General features: G+C 24.7%; 1 protein-coding gene across 4 annotated transcripts in view; it reads right to left on the bottom strand.

Annotated features, from left to right (window-relative positions):
• Nucleotides 1–16,364, bottom strand: part of LOC122510014 (disks large 1 tumor suppressor protein) — a 1,103,313-nt gene that overhangs the window by 761,195 nt on the left and 325,754 nt on the right. For 2 of the 4 annotated variants that reach the window (XM_043624397.1, XM_043624395.1), the window contains exon 1: nucleotides 6,326–6,776. The exons of 1 other annotated variant lie outside the window; for it this stretch is intronic. In XM_043624397.1, coding sequence (XP_043480332.1) covers nucleotides 6,326–6,731 — 406 coding nt within the window. In that variant the 5' untranslated portion in view covers nucleotides 6,732–6,776. Of the gene's footprint in view, nucleotides 1–6,325; nucleotides 6,778–16,364 lie in introns of those variants that run through there. One more of the 4 variants, XM_043624394.1, reaches the window with a different exon arrangement.

Here is a 16,364-nt window from a genome sequence, read left to right as displayed (position 1 = left end):
TCTCAGCAGACATTAATGGCCCAATATTGGCTGCCATTACTCCCCCAGTGTTGACAAAATTAGAAAAAAATAAAAATAATTTTTTTTTATTCAATTAACTAATTAATTTATAACATTTATACGGCTTATTTCCCTAATTTAAACGCAAACTTACAAATATTTGAAAAATTCTTACCTCTCGCGGGGATCGATACCTGAACCTGACGCTCCACAGCCTAACACTCTGACCACTCTGCTACTCTGACTTGAAGTCGAGGAAGCAAAAGGGTTCTTATAAGATACACTACACTGGCCAATACTGTGCCATTATTCGGCCGAGCTACGTCCCAATATTGGCAATTATAATTTGCCATCATAGATACAAAATGATAGACATTAATGTGCCATTCTTGGGCCAAGCTACATCCCAATTCTGGCAATTATATTTTGCCATCAAAGATACAAAATGTTTGCCATTAAAGTGCCAACAATGAGCCATTAATGGACCGATCTTCGTCACACCACTGGCAATTGAATTTTGCCATTAAAGATTGATCAACTTTGCCGTGAATGTGCCGTTATTGGGACAAGCTACGCCCCAATACTGTCAATTATAATTTGCCATGAAAGATACAAATTTTTTGCCATTAAAGTGCCAATAATGAGCCGATCTTCGTCACAACACTGGCAGTTGTCTTTTACCATTAAAGATTGATCAACTTTGTCGTGAATGTGTCATTATTGGGCCAAGCAACGCCCCAATTCTGGCAATTATAATTTGCCATGAAAGATACAAATTTTTTGCCATTAAAGTGCCAATAATGAGCCGATCTTCGTCACAACACTGGCAGTTGTCTTTTACCATTAAAGATTGATCAACTTTGTCGTGAATGTGCCATTATTGGGCCAAGCAACGCCCCAATTCTGGCAATTATATTTTGCCATTAAAGATACAAAATTTTTGCCATTAAAGTGCCATTAATGTTCCTTTAATGGGCCAATCTTTGTCACATCATTGGCGATTGAATTTAAAAAAATTTTAATATCATAATTCATGGTATATTTTTAATATTTAATTATTATCTGAAAATTTGACTAGAATCCATTTTGAAATCAATTTCTACTACAAAATTCTACGAGAATTTAATTATTTAAATGCAAAAATAAATAATTTATTGAATAACTAAATGTTTCTTAAAATTGAATTATATGAGAATTAAATTTTAAAAAACATTCATTTATTCAATAAATTTTCTTAAGGAAATAATTTGCATCATTTCTATTTCTTAATTACAATTGCTTTAAGAAAAATTCAAAGTTTTTTAAAAAATGAAGGAAAAAAATGTTTATAAATTCTATTTGTCAATTGCAAATATTAATTGAAAGTGAAATTGAAAATTTCTTAATTTTTAGATAATAAAGAAAAAATTTTACTCAAAAAAAGGTTTCTGTAACATTTATTTACGAATTTCTTTAATTGTAAAATTATATGAAAACATTAATAACTTCTTTTTTAAATTAATACTTAATTAAACTTTTTCAAAAAAATTAATTCTTTAAAATTGACAGTTAAAAATATAGAAAATTCAAAGTTTCAAATATTTTAATTTGAATCCTTTTCAAGCTTATTCAATTATTTAAATACAAAATAAATAATTTATTGAATACCTGAATGTTTCTTAAATTTCAATTCTTATAAAAAATTATACCAAATTAAAATGGCATTAATGTGCCTTTAATGGGCCGATCTTCGTCACATCACTGGCAATTGAATTTTCCTATTAAAGATTGATCAACTTTGACAATAACGTGCCGTTATTGGGCCAAGCTACGCCCCAATACTGGCAATTATAATTTGCCATCAAAGATACAAAATGTTTGCCATTAAAGTGCCACTAATGTGCCATTAATGGGCCGATCTTCGTGACATCACTGGCAATTGAATTTTGCCATTAAAGATTGATCAACTTTGCCAATATTATGCCGTTACTGAGCCAAGCTACTCCCCAATACTGGTAATTATAATTTGCCATGAACGATACAAATTTTTTGCCATTAAAGTGCCAATAATGAGCCATTACTGGGCCGATGGTCGGCACATCACTGGCAATTGTCTTTTGACATTAAACATTGATAAACTTTGCCATGAATGTGCCGTTATTGGGCCGAGAGCTGGCCCAGTCTTAAAAAATTTGAAATTCTGACCATCGGCACCATCATTGGCCCAGTAATGGGACGTTTTGGTTACCAATAATGGCCCAGTAACTACTGCCAATTCTCGGCAGACATTACTGCACCAATGATGGGCCGTTTTTGCAGTCTTGGCATTTCGCACTTGGGATCTTAAATAAATTTAACTCACTTTTTTATAAGTTTTCGTAACAACTTGTTAGAAGAAGTGACTAGAATAGTGTCTTAAAATAAGATGCCTTCTTTTTACAAAATGTGAAAAACTTTATTATTTAAAAAAATAATTAAATTATTGCAAAGAAATTTATTAAAAATCTGTAAATAATTGAATTTATATAAAATTTTTATTATTTATGAAATAATTAAATGTCTGCATAGAATTTTATTACTTTTGAAAATAATTGAATTTCTGCAATCATTTGTAACTTTTTCAAAATTCAATTTTTTTAGTGTTTTGAACTTAAATTCTTCTATAAATCTATTACTTTGAATAATTATTTAATTAAATATATATTAAAAAATGTAACTAATTTCAGAAAAATTTGAATTATTAAAAATTTTCAAAAATTTAAGTTCTTTATAATTTTTAATTAAATTAATTGAAATTTTCTAAAATTTGGAATTAAGACCGTTTGAAGTTCATCTGCTTATAAAAATTGTAAATGCGACTCTTATAAATTTCAATTAATTTTGAAATATTTATATGTACCTAAAATTATTCATTTAATAATTTCTAAGAAGTAATAATTTTATGATAGGTCTTCAAGAATTAAGTTATTTAAAAACAAATTATTGTCAGATATAGAAAAAATTCAAGTTTCTGTATTATGTTTCGTGGTAATATCATAGATATTAAAAAAAGACCAAAATTCAGAAGTTCCTTATAAATTTCCTTGACCTTGACATTCAGGCAACCCTGATTTACGTTCAATTAGATGAAAATAAAGTTATTGTTAAAATTCATCAATAGCACAGGATATTCTGTTTAAATTCCGGAAATATTTTATTGGAACTTTTTGCTTAATTTTTTCCGATTTTAGAAATTTCAAGAATATTAAATTTTCCATCTTTTAGGCCATTTTATTGGAATGTGGGAATGTATTTTATTAATTTTTAATTAGGGGTCATCTATAAACTACGTCACCAATTTAGGGGGTGAGGGGGTCCCCAAATCCATAAAAATACATTTATCGCAATGGTAACGAGGGGGGAGGGAGTCTAAAAAGTACAAAAAATTGGTAACGTAGTTTATGGACGGCCCCTTACCTTATAAATAGCAAATTTTTCACAAATTCCCACGAAGTTTAATAAAATTATTCAAATGAATTCATTTATTTCTCAAAATTTTAACAAAATTCTTTGAAGCAATTCAATTATTTTTAGAAATTTTAATAAAATTCTTCGTAAAAATTAATTTATTTTTGTAAGTTCATACTGAAATAAGTAGTTGATAAATTAGACAATTTTTTAATGTGAAGTAATCTAAATGAAATAATTCTCTGTTATATATTTGTGGAATGTAGAAAAGTACAAAATTTGAAAACAAAAAATAAAAAAATTTTGTAAAGTTTAGAGAAATTTGAAAGTACATAAAAGGGTGTGAATGGGAAAAAGGAGAATATCCTTTTCATTTTCATTCGTCTAGAGAGGAAGTCGTACACATGACGGCGTTTAACGAGCGTAGTCATGACAACCGAGCCGATAAATTTGGACCACCAAGGAAACGTGTTCCACTTTCTGTTAGAAATGCCTGTTTGGGGGGAATGGGTGGTGAGGAAAAAAACAGGACTCGGGAACGTTTGTTTTCCTGATTACTCCCTCAAATGGATCTCTGGTGGATTCCACCAAGCTGTCCCGCTCACTTAATCACCTTAATGCCAAACACCTAAAAAAAAGAAGCTAACACTAATCGAAATCTAAAGATTTCTTTCGTTTTTTTGCGAAATTATCCTTTAAAAAATTAACATTGAAATAATTAAAAAAAAATTTTATATTTATAGAAACTTATGAAAACTTTTTTTATAAAGTTTTTATATTTTTGTAATATTTTGTATAAAATATTTTATTTATTTATTTTTATTTAAAATATTTCTCTACAATATTTTGATCTCTGAGAGAAGTAAATATCAAGTTTAATATTACTTGTTTTTTTCCTCTTTGAAGAATAAACCTTCGAGATATTAAGCTAATGTCCACTTTATATCGGCCATTCTCTGCAATTTTTACGATTAAAGTAACAAACTTTGGTAAAAATCTCGCTCTCATCTTTTGCTTAAATCTTTATATTACCACAGTTTTCTATAGAGGCAAATAGAAAAATGTTCAATTTAACTGTTTTTCTCACTTGTGCGATTAAAAAAAACAAGTCACTGAGTTGAAATAAAAGAATTGATTTTCAATAAAGAAATATAACGCCAAAAGTTCTATTCACTATTCGTGAATATTCCGTTGAAATACTGTGAATACTATAAATTAATATTCCATTTATATTTTAGGAATATGACAAATTTCTAGTTTTTAATTTATTCTTTGAGACAGTGTACAAATATTCCATCAATATGTCTCGTAGAAATATTACAATAAAATATTTTTAAGGAATATTCAATCAAATTATTACTTAGGAATATTCCCCGTAAAATGTTGTATAAGAAAATTTCCATTAAAATTTTGTAGAAATATTATTTTATTGATAGTAATAAAAATAATATTTATACAAAAATTGAAATAGAATATTTCTCAAAAAGACGTAATGTTATATTCCTGATCCAAGCATATTCTATTCGAATTTTAAGAATATTTTGTTAGAATATTCCATCCTTCTTAAGGACTATTAAAATGTAGTTTGACTTTTGGAGTGTTCTTTTGTAATAATGTAAGAATTATAATAATCTATTTCAATATTATTCCAAAGGAACAATCTAAAATGCGAATATTTTAATATTCCCCAAGTATGTATGAAATACATTTCCATGAAATTATCCACATTTTAATATTCCTGAATATCCAGGAGGAAATTGTAAAATTAATATTTTTGTTCATATATTCCTAGTATATTTGATTTGAAATTTTGCCAAAAATTTTATTAAAATTTTTTAAAATGATTGAATTTTGGAGAAGAATTTATTATTTTTAAAAATAATTGAAATTATGACGAGAATTTTTAAAAATTTTTGAACATAATTGAATTTTTGCAAACATTTATAACTTCTTCAAAATTCAATTATTTTTAATGTTTTTAACTAAAATTCTTTTATAAATCCATTATTTTTAATAATTAATTAAATATAATTAAATATATATATATATATATATATATTTCTAAAATTTCAAATTAAAATCTTTTGAATTTCATCTATTTATAAAAATTCTAAACGCAGGTCTTTTAAAATTCAATTAGTTTTGAAATATTTAAGTAAAATTATTCATGAAATAATTTATAAGTAATAATTTTATGATAGTTCTTGAAGAATTAAATTATTTAAAAGGAAATTATTGTCAGAAATAGAAAAAATTGAATCTTTTTTTATTAGAATTCGTGATAATTTCATAGTTTATGAGTCAAACAGAAAAGACACCAAAATTCAGAAATTTTTTGTGAATTCTAAAAATTAAATATTTTCTAATACTTTTAATAAAATTTCCTGACTTTTTCCTAAATTTTCTGACCTGTAATACTCCTGTTACAATAAAAAATTTTAAAAGAATATTTTGAGAATTTCAGTAGAATTTTACAGAAACGTAAACGAATGCTTCTAAATGAATGTTGACAAGCTTCCAATTGAATATTCGGAAAAATTCAATAGAAATTTCCAGGAATGTAAATGTAATATTCCAAAGGAGTATTCCGAAGATTTTAACATAATATTCCAGAAATTTGTTCGAAATATTCCAAAGGTATGTTAGGAAAACTCCCATAAAATATTCCAGGAATGTGAATAGAATATTTTTAAGAAATATTCCGAAGATTCCAATAGAATATTGCAAGGATGAAATGTAATATTTTTAGAGTTGAATATTTTGAATTCGAAAAACAATTGAATTATCATAGGGAGAAATAAAAACAAGAGATAATAATGTTAAAAAGAGAGTATTTCTGGGATATTTATAAATAATAATAGTAATAATAATAATAATAATAATACCGGTTTTGAAATACCTTCTTTGGGAGGTACGTAGCCATGAACCTCGCAGTAACTTCCGGTAATTCCAGTAGACCCGGGGGTATCAAGAGTGAAGAGGGTATTTGCAGAGGACGAAACACCATCCTCAGGGGTATGAAGGGTCGTTTGTGATAATGCTCGTTGATGATGGTGCTGATGGTGATGGTGATGCTGTTGCACCTGCTGCTGTTGTTGTTGCTGCTGCTGCTGTTGCGCATTTAGAAACTCCTCGCGACGACATTTTGAGCATCGACGCATTTCCGAGCGTACTCGCAATAACCAAACCATTCCGAAAAGTGCCATAGCAACCTCGGAAACCGTTTCTTTCGATGGATCCTTCATGCTCGCTGAATGACGTTCATCGAGGCCCCACGTGCCGTCGATAATCATCACCAATTTCATCCACCAAAACACTTTTTTCTCTTTTCTAATAAAAGAAAGTCTTGTCTAAACAATAATTATATCATTCATTCAACTATTTCACAATTTTTCCTCTTCTTAATCTCGCTTTTTTTCAATCTTCTTCTTCTTCTTCTTTCAATCTCTCCTTTTTTCATTTCAAACAAAAAAAATTGTTTCATTCCGTTTAAATTTCTTTTTTTTTTATTTTGATATTATAGAGAAGGCACAATTCGGACTTTTAGAAAAATAAGAGTATAGAAAAATGTTTAGATTGAACTAGAAGATTTTGGAAAGTTTTTTTTTAAAGTAGTTTCTAAACTTCTATTTTTAAAATAGAAAAAGGTTTTGATTGAACTGGGAGAGTTTTTCTTCTTCGTCTTTGTTTTCCTTTGAGCAAATCTCAGGCATGAAGGTCTATTTGATTATTTATCAAGTATTACTGTGAAAATGGTTCGACGGGAAATGGCAGCTGTTTACCATTTGAATTACCGGAGTGAACACACACAGCAACACTTACGAGTCTTGTATCACCGACAGCGGAAGTCCGCTGCTGGTGTAAAGCTTCTCGTAACGCTTCAATAGTACATACATGACGATAGCAATCAAACACTACTGTATTCTTCTTGCTAACAAAAAGTCTTGCAAACTTTTTTCTTTTCACTTCTTCATCGTCATTAATTTCTTCATTACCTGGAAGAAATATTAAAAATATTCAAAATTCGTGTCTAAAATTATCATTTCATTTTTCCCGGGGTCGATAATAGAATTTCATTTTCATTTTCATTTTCACATTCATTTTATATCTCTCTTTCATTTTGACTTTCACATGCATTTTGACTTTTACATTCATTTTGACTAAATTTCATTTGTTCTTCTTTTACATTCAGTTTGACTTTCATATTCTTTTTGACTTTAAATTTCATGTTTTTAACTCTCATTTTTGACTTCTTAATTCATTTTGTTCTAAACTTTCACTATTACTTTCATTTTCATTTTTGTCTGGACTTTCATTTTCAATTTTACTTTAATTTTAATAGATTTTTATTTTCGGTTTTACTCTCTCCTTGACAATTTTCTATTGAGTTTCACAATAATTTTGACAGATTTAATTTTTACTTTAATTTTAACTTTTTTAATTTTACTTTTATATTAATTATTTATTGTATTCACTATTACTTTTATTTTTACTCCGACTTTGAATTTTGTCTACTTTTGTTTTAACTTTCATTTACACTTTTCAGTGAAAGTAAAATAAAAAGGAAAAAATCTATCGAAGTAAAAGTAGAAGTGAAAATAAATTTCAAGAAAAGTGAAAGTGATAATTTTGCAAACACAAATACGATAATGAATATAAAAATGAATGAATGAATGAATATAAAATAAAAGTAAAAATTAAAATTAAATAACGATATAAAAGAATTAAAAGTAAATTTGAAAGTGAAAATGATAATAAAAATAAATAAATATTCAAAGTATAAAAATAAAATTAAAAATGTAAGAAAAAATGAAAAAGAAACTGAAAAACAGTAAAAATTAAGGTAATGGTAGAAGTTAAAATTAAAATATAAGTGAAAATGAAAGAGAAAATAATAATTAAAATCTTTTGAAATTAAAAATATAGGTGAAAATTAAAATAAAAACCTATCAAAGAAAAAATTACTACCACTGAAAATAAAAATCTGTCATAGTGAAAGTTAAATTCAAAAAGATATTTTACCAAAGTGAAAGTAAAAGTGAAAATGATGGTAAAATTGAAAATGACATTTTGAAAATGAAAGTAAAAGTGAAGATGAAACTGAAATTGAAAATAAAATTTTACCTAATTTTAATTAAAAGGAAAATCGAGAATGAAATTCAAAACGAAATTTTGGAAAAATAAAAGTAAAAATAAAAATTTAATTTTGCGTTTTTCTAAATGAAAGTAAAATTAAAAATGTAAATAAAAAAGAAATTTTGCGAAAATAAAATTAAAAGTGAAAAAGAAACTGTAATTGAAATTGAAACTGAAATTTTGTCAAAACGTAAGTGAAATCATAAATGAAATTATCAGTAAAATTGAAAATGAAATTTTACCTTTATCTAAATGAAAGTAAAATTGAAAATGAAAATAAAAAATAAATTTTGTGAAAAGAAAAGAGCAAATGAAACTGAAACTTTGTCAAAATGTAAGTGAAATCGAAAATGAAATTGAAATTAAAAGTAAAAATGAAATTTTGCCTTTTTCTAAATGAAAGTACGTAAAATTGAAAATTAAAATAAAAAATAAATTTTGTGAAAGTAAAAGTGCAATTGTAACTGAAATTTAAATTGTAACTGAAATTTTGTCAAAATGAAGGTGAAATCGAAAATTAAATTGAAAGTAAAATTGAAAATGAAAATAAAAAATGAAATTTGCGAATGTGAAAGTAAATATGAAAATGATACTGAAATGAACACAATAGACCCAAATATTGCCAAATGGAAAGTTTGAAAAACTAAAAAAAAATATCGTAAAAAATCTTTAAAAATAAAAATACTCTTTCCTTTCGGCGTTTAAAAAAATTCTCTTTCTGAATTTATCTCGCATATTGCGTTATAGGAGAAAACGAGAGAAATTTTAGGCACGTAGTTGTGTGTGAAATGAAAGAAATAGAAAGAATGTAGATTGCATATGAATATGTGGATGTATACATATATGTAAAAAGTACTCTTTCCGACTTCCAAGTACTGACTACTGGCACTTTTTTTTACTACTATATACATATATATAAATATAAAAGTATTTACACATTCACAATATGGAGACTGAACCTCCCACGTATGAGTGGCAATTAAAACTTGAGTAAATCCTATTTCATATTCCCTTCTCTTCAGCTCTCCGATGCGTTTTAATGCCACCTCTGAACGTTATATTCGCGTCTATTCTCCTACTTTGAGTTGTCACTACTTTAGATGAAAATATTATCACCCAATCAACGCTCCTCGCTGAATCCACGATGAACGGAATAAATGTACATACATACATCACACAAAATATATTTATAGAAAATATATTTATATGTAAAAATTATACTTATGCATATAAAAAATATATTTGTACTACCTACTTATATAAAAAAATTTATTTAAAAAATTAATTAAATTGTTAATTTAAAATTGTTGATAATATATAAATATAATAATTTTTATTTGAATCGAATACACTCTATTTAAAGAATTTTTTCATCAAGAAAAAATTAAAAATTAATTAATTGAAAAAATTAATTAAAACTAATAATAAAGAATGGATAGTATTAATATTATTATATTTATATAAGAAATTAACTTATTTTTTAAAAAAGTATATTTATAAAAATAAAATGGAATTTTATAAGAAATTTAAAAGTTCGTGAAATTAAAAAATCTATATTAATTAACTTTAAAAAAAAACATTTTTTGATATAAATTGTTAAAAAAAATTTTTGGAAAAGTTTTCTTTTTGAAGTTTGTTGATTCAAACAGAATTTTATAGAAAAATTTGTGAAAAAAATGTTTTTCTGGATTAGGGGTCGAAAACTTGAATTCAAACAAAACAATTCTTTTAATTCAAAAAGATTGTTTATTTAGTATTATATAAAAAGGTTTCATGGCGCTAAAGTAGATTTTTATTTGAGTTTAAGAAAAACTCTTTTTCTGAATAACAGTATTGTATCTAATTAACAATTTTTACATGAATATAAAATAGAAGATAACAATTTTCATCTAAAGTAAATAAAAATGCTTTTTGTGCTAATAAAATTATTATTTAAATGTGAAACAGGTTTTTGTTAAATAACAATTTTGTACCTAAAGAACAATTTTTAAATATAAAAATAGTAACAAATGGTAAATAATACTTAATATTTAAAGCACATAAAAATGCTTTTTAACGGCTAATAAAATTTTTATTTAAATTATAAAAAAAGCTTCTTAATATGAATAACATTTTTAATCTAAATTATAATTTTTTAAGAGTTTAAAAATAGTATTAAAATAATGTAAAATAGCAAATAAGAATTTTTATCTAAATTAAAAAAAAATATGCTTTTTTGGTTTAATTTTAATTAAATTCGTTTTTTTAAATTAACAGAGTTTTATTGTACAACATTAAAATAGAAATAAAATAACGAAACAAATAGACGTAACATAAATTATTTGCAGACCGAGCAATTTTTTTTATAATAATATTTTCAAAGTGATAAAAAATTTCTAGTCGAATAAAATCGTGTTTTTTCCTTGTTTTTTTATTTCAAGTCAATCGTCAAACATTTCGTTTGTGAAAAACAATTCAGTTTTACCTTTTTGGCACTCTTGTATTAGTTGTTTCCCCCCTTCACCACATAAACACAAAACAGTGAAATATCTCTTTGATGTTATATGAAAAACATTTGGATTTTTTGTTTTTTCATGAAAAAAACGATACCTGCATCTAAACTAGAAAAAAATGTTTACCCTAGTACATTTAAATTCTCGTCTTTTTTAAATAAAAAATAATTCATATTTCGTAAGTAGAAAATTATTATTATTATTTTAAAATTAATATTAAGAAAATTATTCTTAAATTAACCTTACAAAATCTTTGAGCCACCAAGAACTGCCCGGGGTAACTAATTAATAAAGATTGGTAAAATCTGCTTAATTTTTGCAACTAATCGAGATTTTTAGTCACTGAACAAAATTTTTCTCTACATTCGAAAAATGATACTGAAAATTTTTTTATATTTGTTTTTGTTTATTTATTACGTTTATCAATTCATGTACGAGACTACCGACAGTTGCTCGGGTCAATTTAATATTTTTTATTTTGTATATTGCAAAAAAAATTAGAATCATAAAAATTTTTCACTAAAATTGTTTTGTGACAACAAAAATAATTTATTTTGACAAAATTTATGATGAATTTTCCATTTGTTTGAACAAATAATTGTTGTTATTTACCAACTTTTCTTACACTGTGCCATATAAAAGAAAATTAAAATTTAATTATTAATTAAAAGAAAATTAGGAGAGAGTGGTCCTAAGTTGGCCGCCTAAGCAAATTGGTCGAAAATAGTAACAAAATGAAATTTAATCACTTCGGCAAGTATATATTAGTGTTCAGAGATCGTTTTGCTATAATTTTGTGGTATTTAGAACGTTTTAGAATGGCTTTTGTAGTCTTAATACAATAAATCGTGAAAAGCTGCATTTTGGACATTTCAGAAATAGCGGTCCTAAGTTGGCCACCACTTTTTTTCGCTTGAGTATAAGGAAGAAATGCATATTCTTTTCAATTACGCAGAAATTTTACAAATTTGATACATTTAGGAGAATAAAAACGCATTATTTAACTATTTTTGTTTAGAAAATGAAGCAATATTTTATTTCATTTATTTACAGTGGTGGATGGCTGTAGAGACAGGCGTTTTTGTACTTCATTTTTTCTAATGTTTTTTAAACCATTTTTTTTTGTTTTTTGTCTTTGTTTAATTCCTACGTTACACTTTTACGGTCTTTCTCGTGATAAAAAACCCAAAAAGAAATAAAACATAAATAAAAACAAACAAAAACAATAGGTGGCCAACTTAGGACCACTGTAGATTTTTACAAGTTTCAAATTATTACGCTAATAAAAAAAATTTATTTAAAAAATCAACAGAACCTCTTATTACAACATTAAATAAAGGAACTAGCGCACACACTTATTTAGAAATTTTTAATTATTTATCTCTTGTAGCTGCTCTCGAAAAAACAAGAAAAATCAAATTTTTTTGGTCAAAAACAATATTATTGTCCTCACAATGCGTAGCAGAATCTTAGATTATAATTAGGTCCATAAATTATATCATGGTTTATCAATATATCATACTACAAAATTATAGATTCGTCCAGTAAACCATCTCTGAGAAATGCAGGGTGGCCAACTTAGGCCCACGGCCAACTTAGGACCACTCTCCCCTATTATTTAAACAATTAGTCGACAAATTATTACATAGCAATAATAATTTATTTAAACACTCTTTGAATAATAGTTGCAACTATTTTCACAAAATACTTTATTTTGTTTATTGATTAAGGATAAAAAAGGTAAAAAAATAAAAACTTTTCTAATATCTCTGTTAATTTTAAATTTAACTATTCCATAAAATTGTTTTTTTAGTAATTTTTCTAAAGGAATTCTATAGCCAAAAAATAAAATTGATCAGAAAATATTTTTAACCCCTTTTGAATTTTAATTTTTCTTAAAATTTATAGATTTTGAAATCCATTTGTTATTTTTGTAGAAAATATGTTTTTATATCCACAAAAAAATTGGTGAATGAAAAAATTGATTTTTACTATGTTTGAAGCTTTTTTTTGAAAAAACATTGTTTTAGATTAAAAATGACAAAAAATATCATTGTTATTCAATTTTTTATATCGAAATTCATTTGTTTATTTTTCTAACTTTTAAATCATAATTTTATTTGTTATTATTCATTTTTTGTGTATATAAAAATTATAATCTGAAATTAGTTATCTATTTTATTTGCATCTGAATATAAAATATATTTTAGAGAGTAAAAGAAATAAAAATTCAAAGATGTCAAAATATTTTCTGACTATTGAATTTCTCTCAAAAAATTATTAAGTACTAAATTTTATGGAAAATTTAAATCAGTTTCTTGATGTAGTTAAAAATGTATCCGAATCCTGCCCTTAATTATTTAAATAATGCCAAATTAATTTCAACATTAGTAAAATTCAATATATTTGTTAACATACGATTTTGTAGAAAAAAACGAAGATTAAAAATCAATTTTTTTTAATTAAATACTTTTAAATACTGAAATTGGAAATCTAATACTAAAGTATATTGGGCAAAAAATTGAGTTTTAGAGAGAATGTCTATATTGTAAGGCATCCTTTGTTAAAAGGATAGGAAACCTATTGTATAGGAGGCATGTCAATTTTTGGTTGAAAAAGAAAAAAAATGACCTTTTCGTAACTAATAGCGAGCCAATATGGATGCAAAAAGTGGAGGGAAAAAAATTGGGTCAAATTCACAAAGACTCATTAACTGGTAGATGTCGCATAAATTCGTTATTAACAATAATCCCTCATACATTGATTTATACACTCTCGAATGGGGCGAAACTCGTTATCGCGTATTCGCACGTACGTGCATACACGAGCGTCAAAGAGAATCATCAGCATCGATGCAGCCAACGTTGTAATAACCCTATATACTATATCCATATTTGTATCGATCAATAGGCCACTAATAATCGTTCCCTGCTATTAGGTCCGTTATTTAATTACTATATTTATATATATAGAAAAGAGGACACAAGTCGATTGGTCAGAAAATAAAAAATCGACAATCGAAAATTTATCCTCTATTTTTGTTTTATAGATCCAAGTTTTACACTCTAATTCTGATTAAATGGAAAATATCTGTTCTCTCAGTCTGAATTAGTGAAAAATCACCCATTGATTCAAATTAGTAAATATGTAAATAACTTTGTTTTCAAATTTAATTCTAAATTATTGAAATTAATTTTTACCAAGTGAAAATAATTTTGTTCATATTTTTCTACTTAAAGTGAATTAACAAAAATTGTACGCTTCTGTCTGACTAAAACTATGCTCTACTACTGATTAATTTTCTAAGACAGAATGTCTGAATGATAAGTAGAATTCTACTAATAACAGAAGATTTTTAAAAATTGATACTAATGCCTGACTAAAACTGTTTTTACTACTTCTAATAAACAGAAAACGGCTTTCAATAACTGAGAAAAAAATTTTTTCAATCTAAAAAAAAGACATAACACACAATTTTTATAGGATTATTTATTCTGTCATGATTCATAATAAAATAATACCCATTTTATGCATAATTTTTATTTCTCAATAACAATATTGTTTACAAACATATTTTTTTTTTGAGAAGAAATTTTTAGAAAATGAAGGAAAAAATTTTATTAAAAAAATGTTCTGTTAAATTTATTTACGAATATCTTTAATTGTAAAATTATGCGAAAACAATAATTTATTTTTTAAATATTTTAACTATTTAATTATTATTATTTTTCCATAGGAGTTAAAATTTTCAGAAATTTCAAGTTCAAACCTTTTTGAAATTAATCAACTTTAAAAATTTTGTTATAAAACATAAAGAAATCGATCACTCCGAGTCGAAGACTTGGTTTTACAATAATTAAAGAATTTAAGGAATTTGGTTAAAATTGTATTAAAAATAATTGAGATGCTGCCATGAGTTTTATTATTTCTGAAAATAATTGAATTCCTAAAAAGAATTTTATTATTTATAAAAACAATTGAATCTCTGAAAAGAATTTTAATATTTATAAAAATAATTAAATTATTGCGAAGAATTTTATAAAAAAATTTTAAATAATTGAATTCATTCAACGAATTTTAATAAAATTTTTAATAATAATTGCATTTTTCAAGAAATTTAATTGTATTAAAAATAATTGAAATTCTAAGATAAGTTTTATTATTTCTGAAAAGAATTTTAATGTTTATAAAAATAATTTAATTACTGCGTAGAATTTAATAAAAAAGATTTTAAATAATTTAATTGGTTCGACAAATTTTAATAAAATTTTAAGAATCCTGTGAAGAATTTTATTATTTATGAAAATAATTGAATTTTTGCGTACAATTTTATTAAAATTGTTTTTTAATAATTGAATTCTTTTAGGAAATTTTATTAAAATAGTGGATATTGAAAATCAATGAAATAAGGAAAATTTTTGAAAATAATTTAAATTTTAACAAGAAATTTATTAAAATTTTTGAAAATAATTGAATTTTGAAGAAGAATTTTTTTATTTACAAAGATATTAATTGGGATTTTGTCGAAATTTTTTTGTAAATTTCGAACATAATTGAATTTTGTGATAAGAATTTTATTACTTTAGAAAATAATTGAATTTCTGCTTCTTCAACTTCTTCAAAATTTAATTTTTTTTAGTGTTTTTAACTAAAATTCTTCTATAAATCCATTATTTTAAATAATTAATTAAATATATATTGACAAATATAACTAATTTTAGAAGATTTTGAATTATTAAAATTATTCAAATATCTAAGTCCATTAAAATTTCTAATTAAATTCATTCAAAATTGAAATTTTATAAAATTTCAAATTGAAACCGATTGAAGATTATTTATTTATGAAAATTGCACATGTAACTCTTTTAAAATTGAATTAACTTTGAAATATTTAAGTAAAATTATTCATTAAATAATTTATTTATTTTATGATAGTTGTTCAAGATTTAAGTTATTTAAAAAGAAATTTTTGTCAGAAATTGAAAAAATTGAAGGTTTTGTATTAGAATCCATAGTAATTTTATAATTTATGAGTTAAACAAAAAGACACAAAAATTAAAAATTTTCTTATGAATTCTAAAAATTTATTTTTTTTTCAGAACTTTCAATAAAAATTCCTGACCGTGCGAATTGTTGCTAGTTGATACTAAAGTGAATTAAATTGATGTCAAAAATTTGGATCAATTTTATATTTGATCCACATTTTTGGTATCATTTCGTTCTAATTTGATACTATTAAGTTAACAGTGAATACACTCAGCTTTTTTTAAATATCAAAATAAAAAAAGTTTTAGCTACTATAAAAATGAA

This window comes from Leptopilina heterotoma, unplaced genomic scaffold (assembly GCF_015476425.1).
Source record: "Leptopilina heterotoma isolate Lh14 unplaced genomic scaffold, ASM1547642v1 Lhet_65, whole genome shotgun sequence".
Classification (NCBI taxonomy): Eukaryota; Metazoa; Arthropoda; class Insecta; order Hymenoptera; family Figitidae; genus Leptopilina; species Leptopilina heterotoma.
This window is presented reverse-complemented; position numbering and strand designations above follow the sequence as displayed.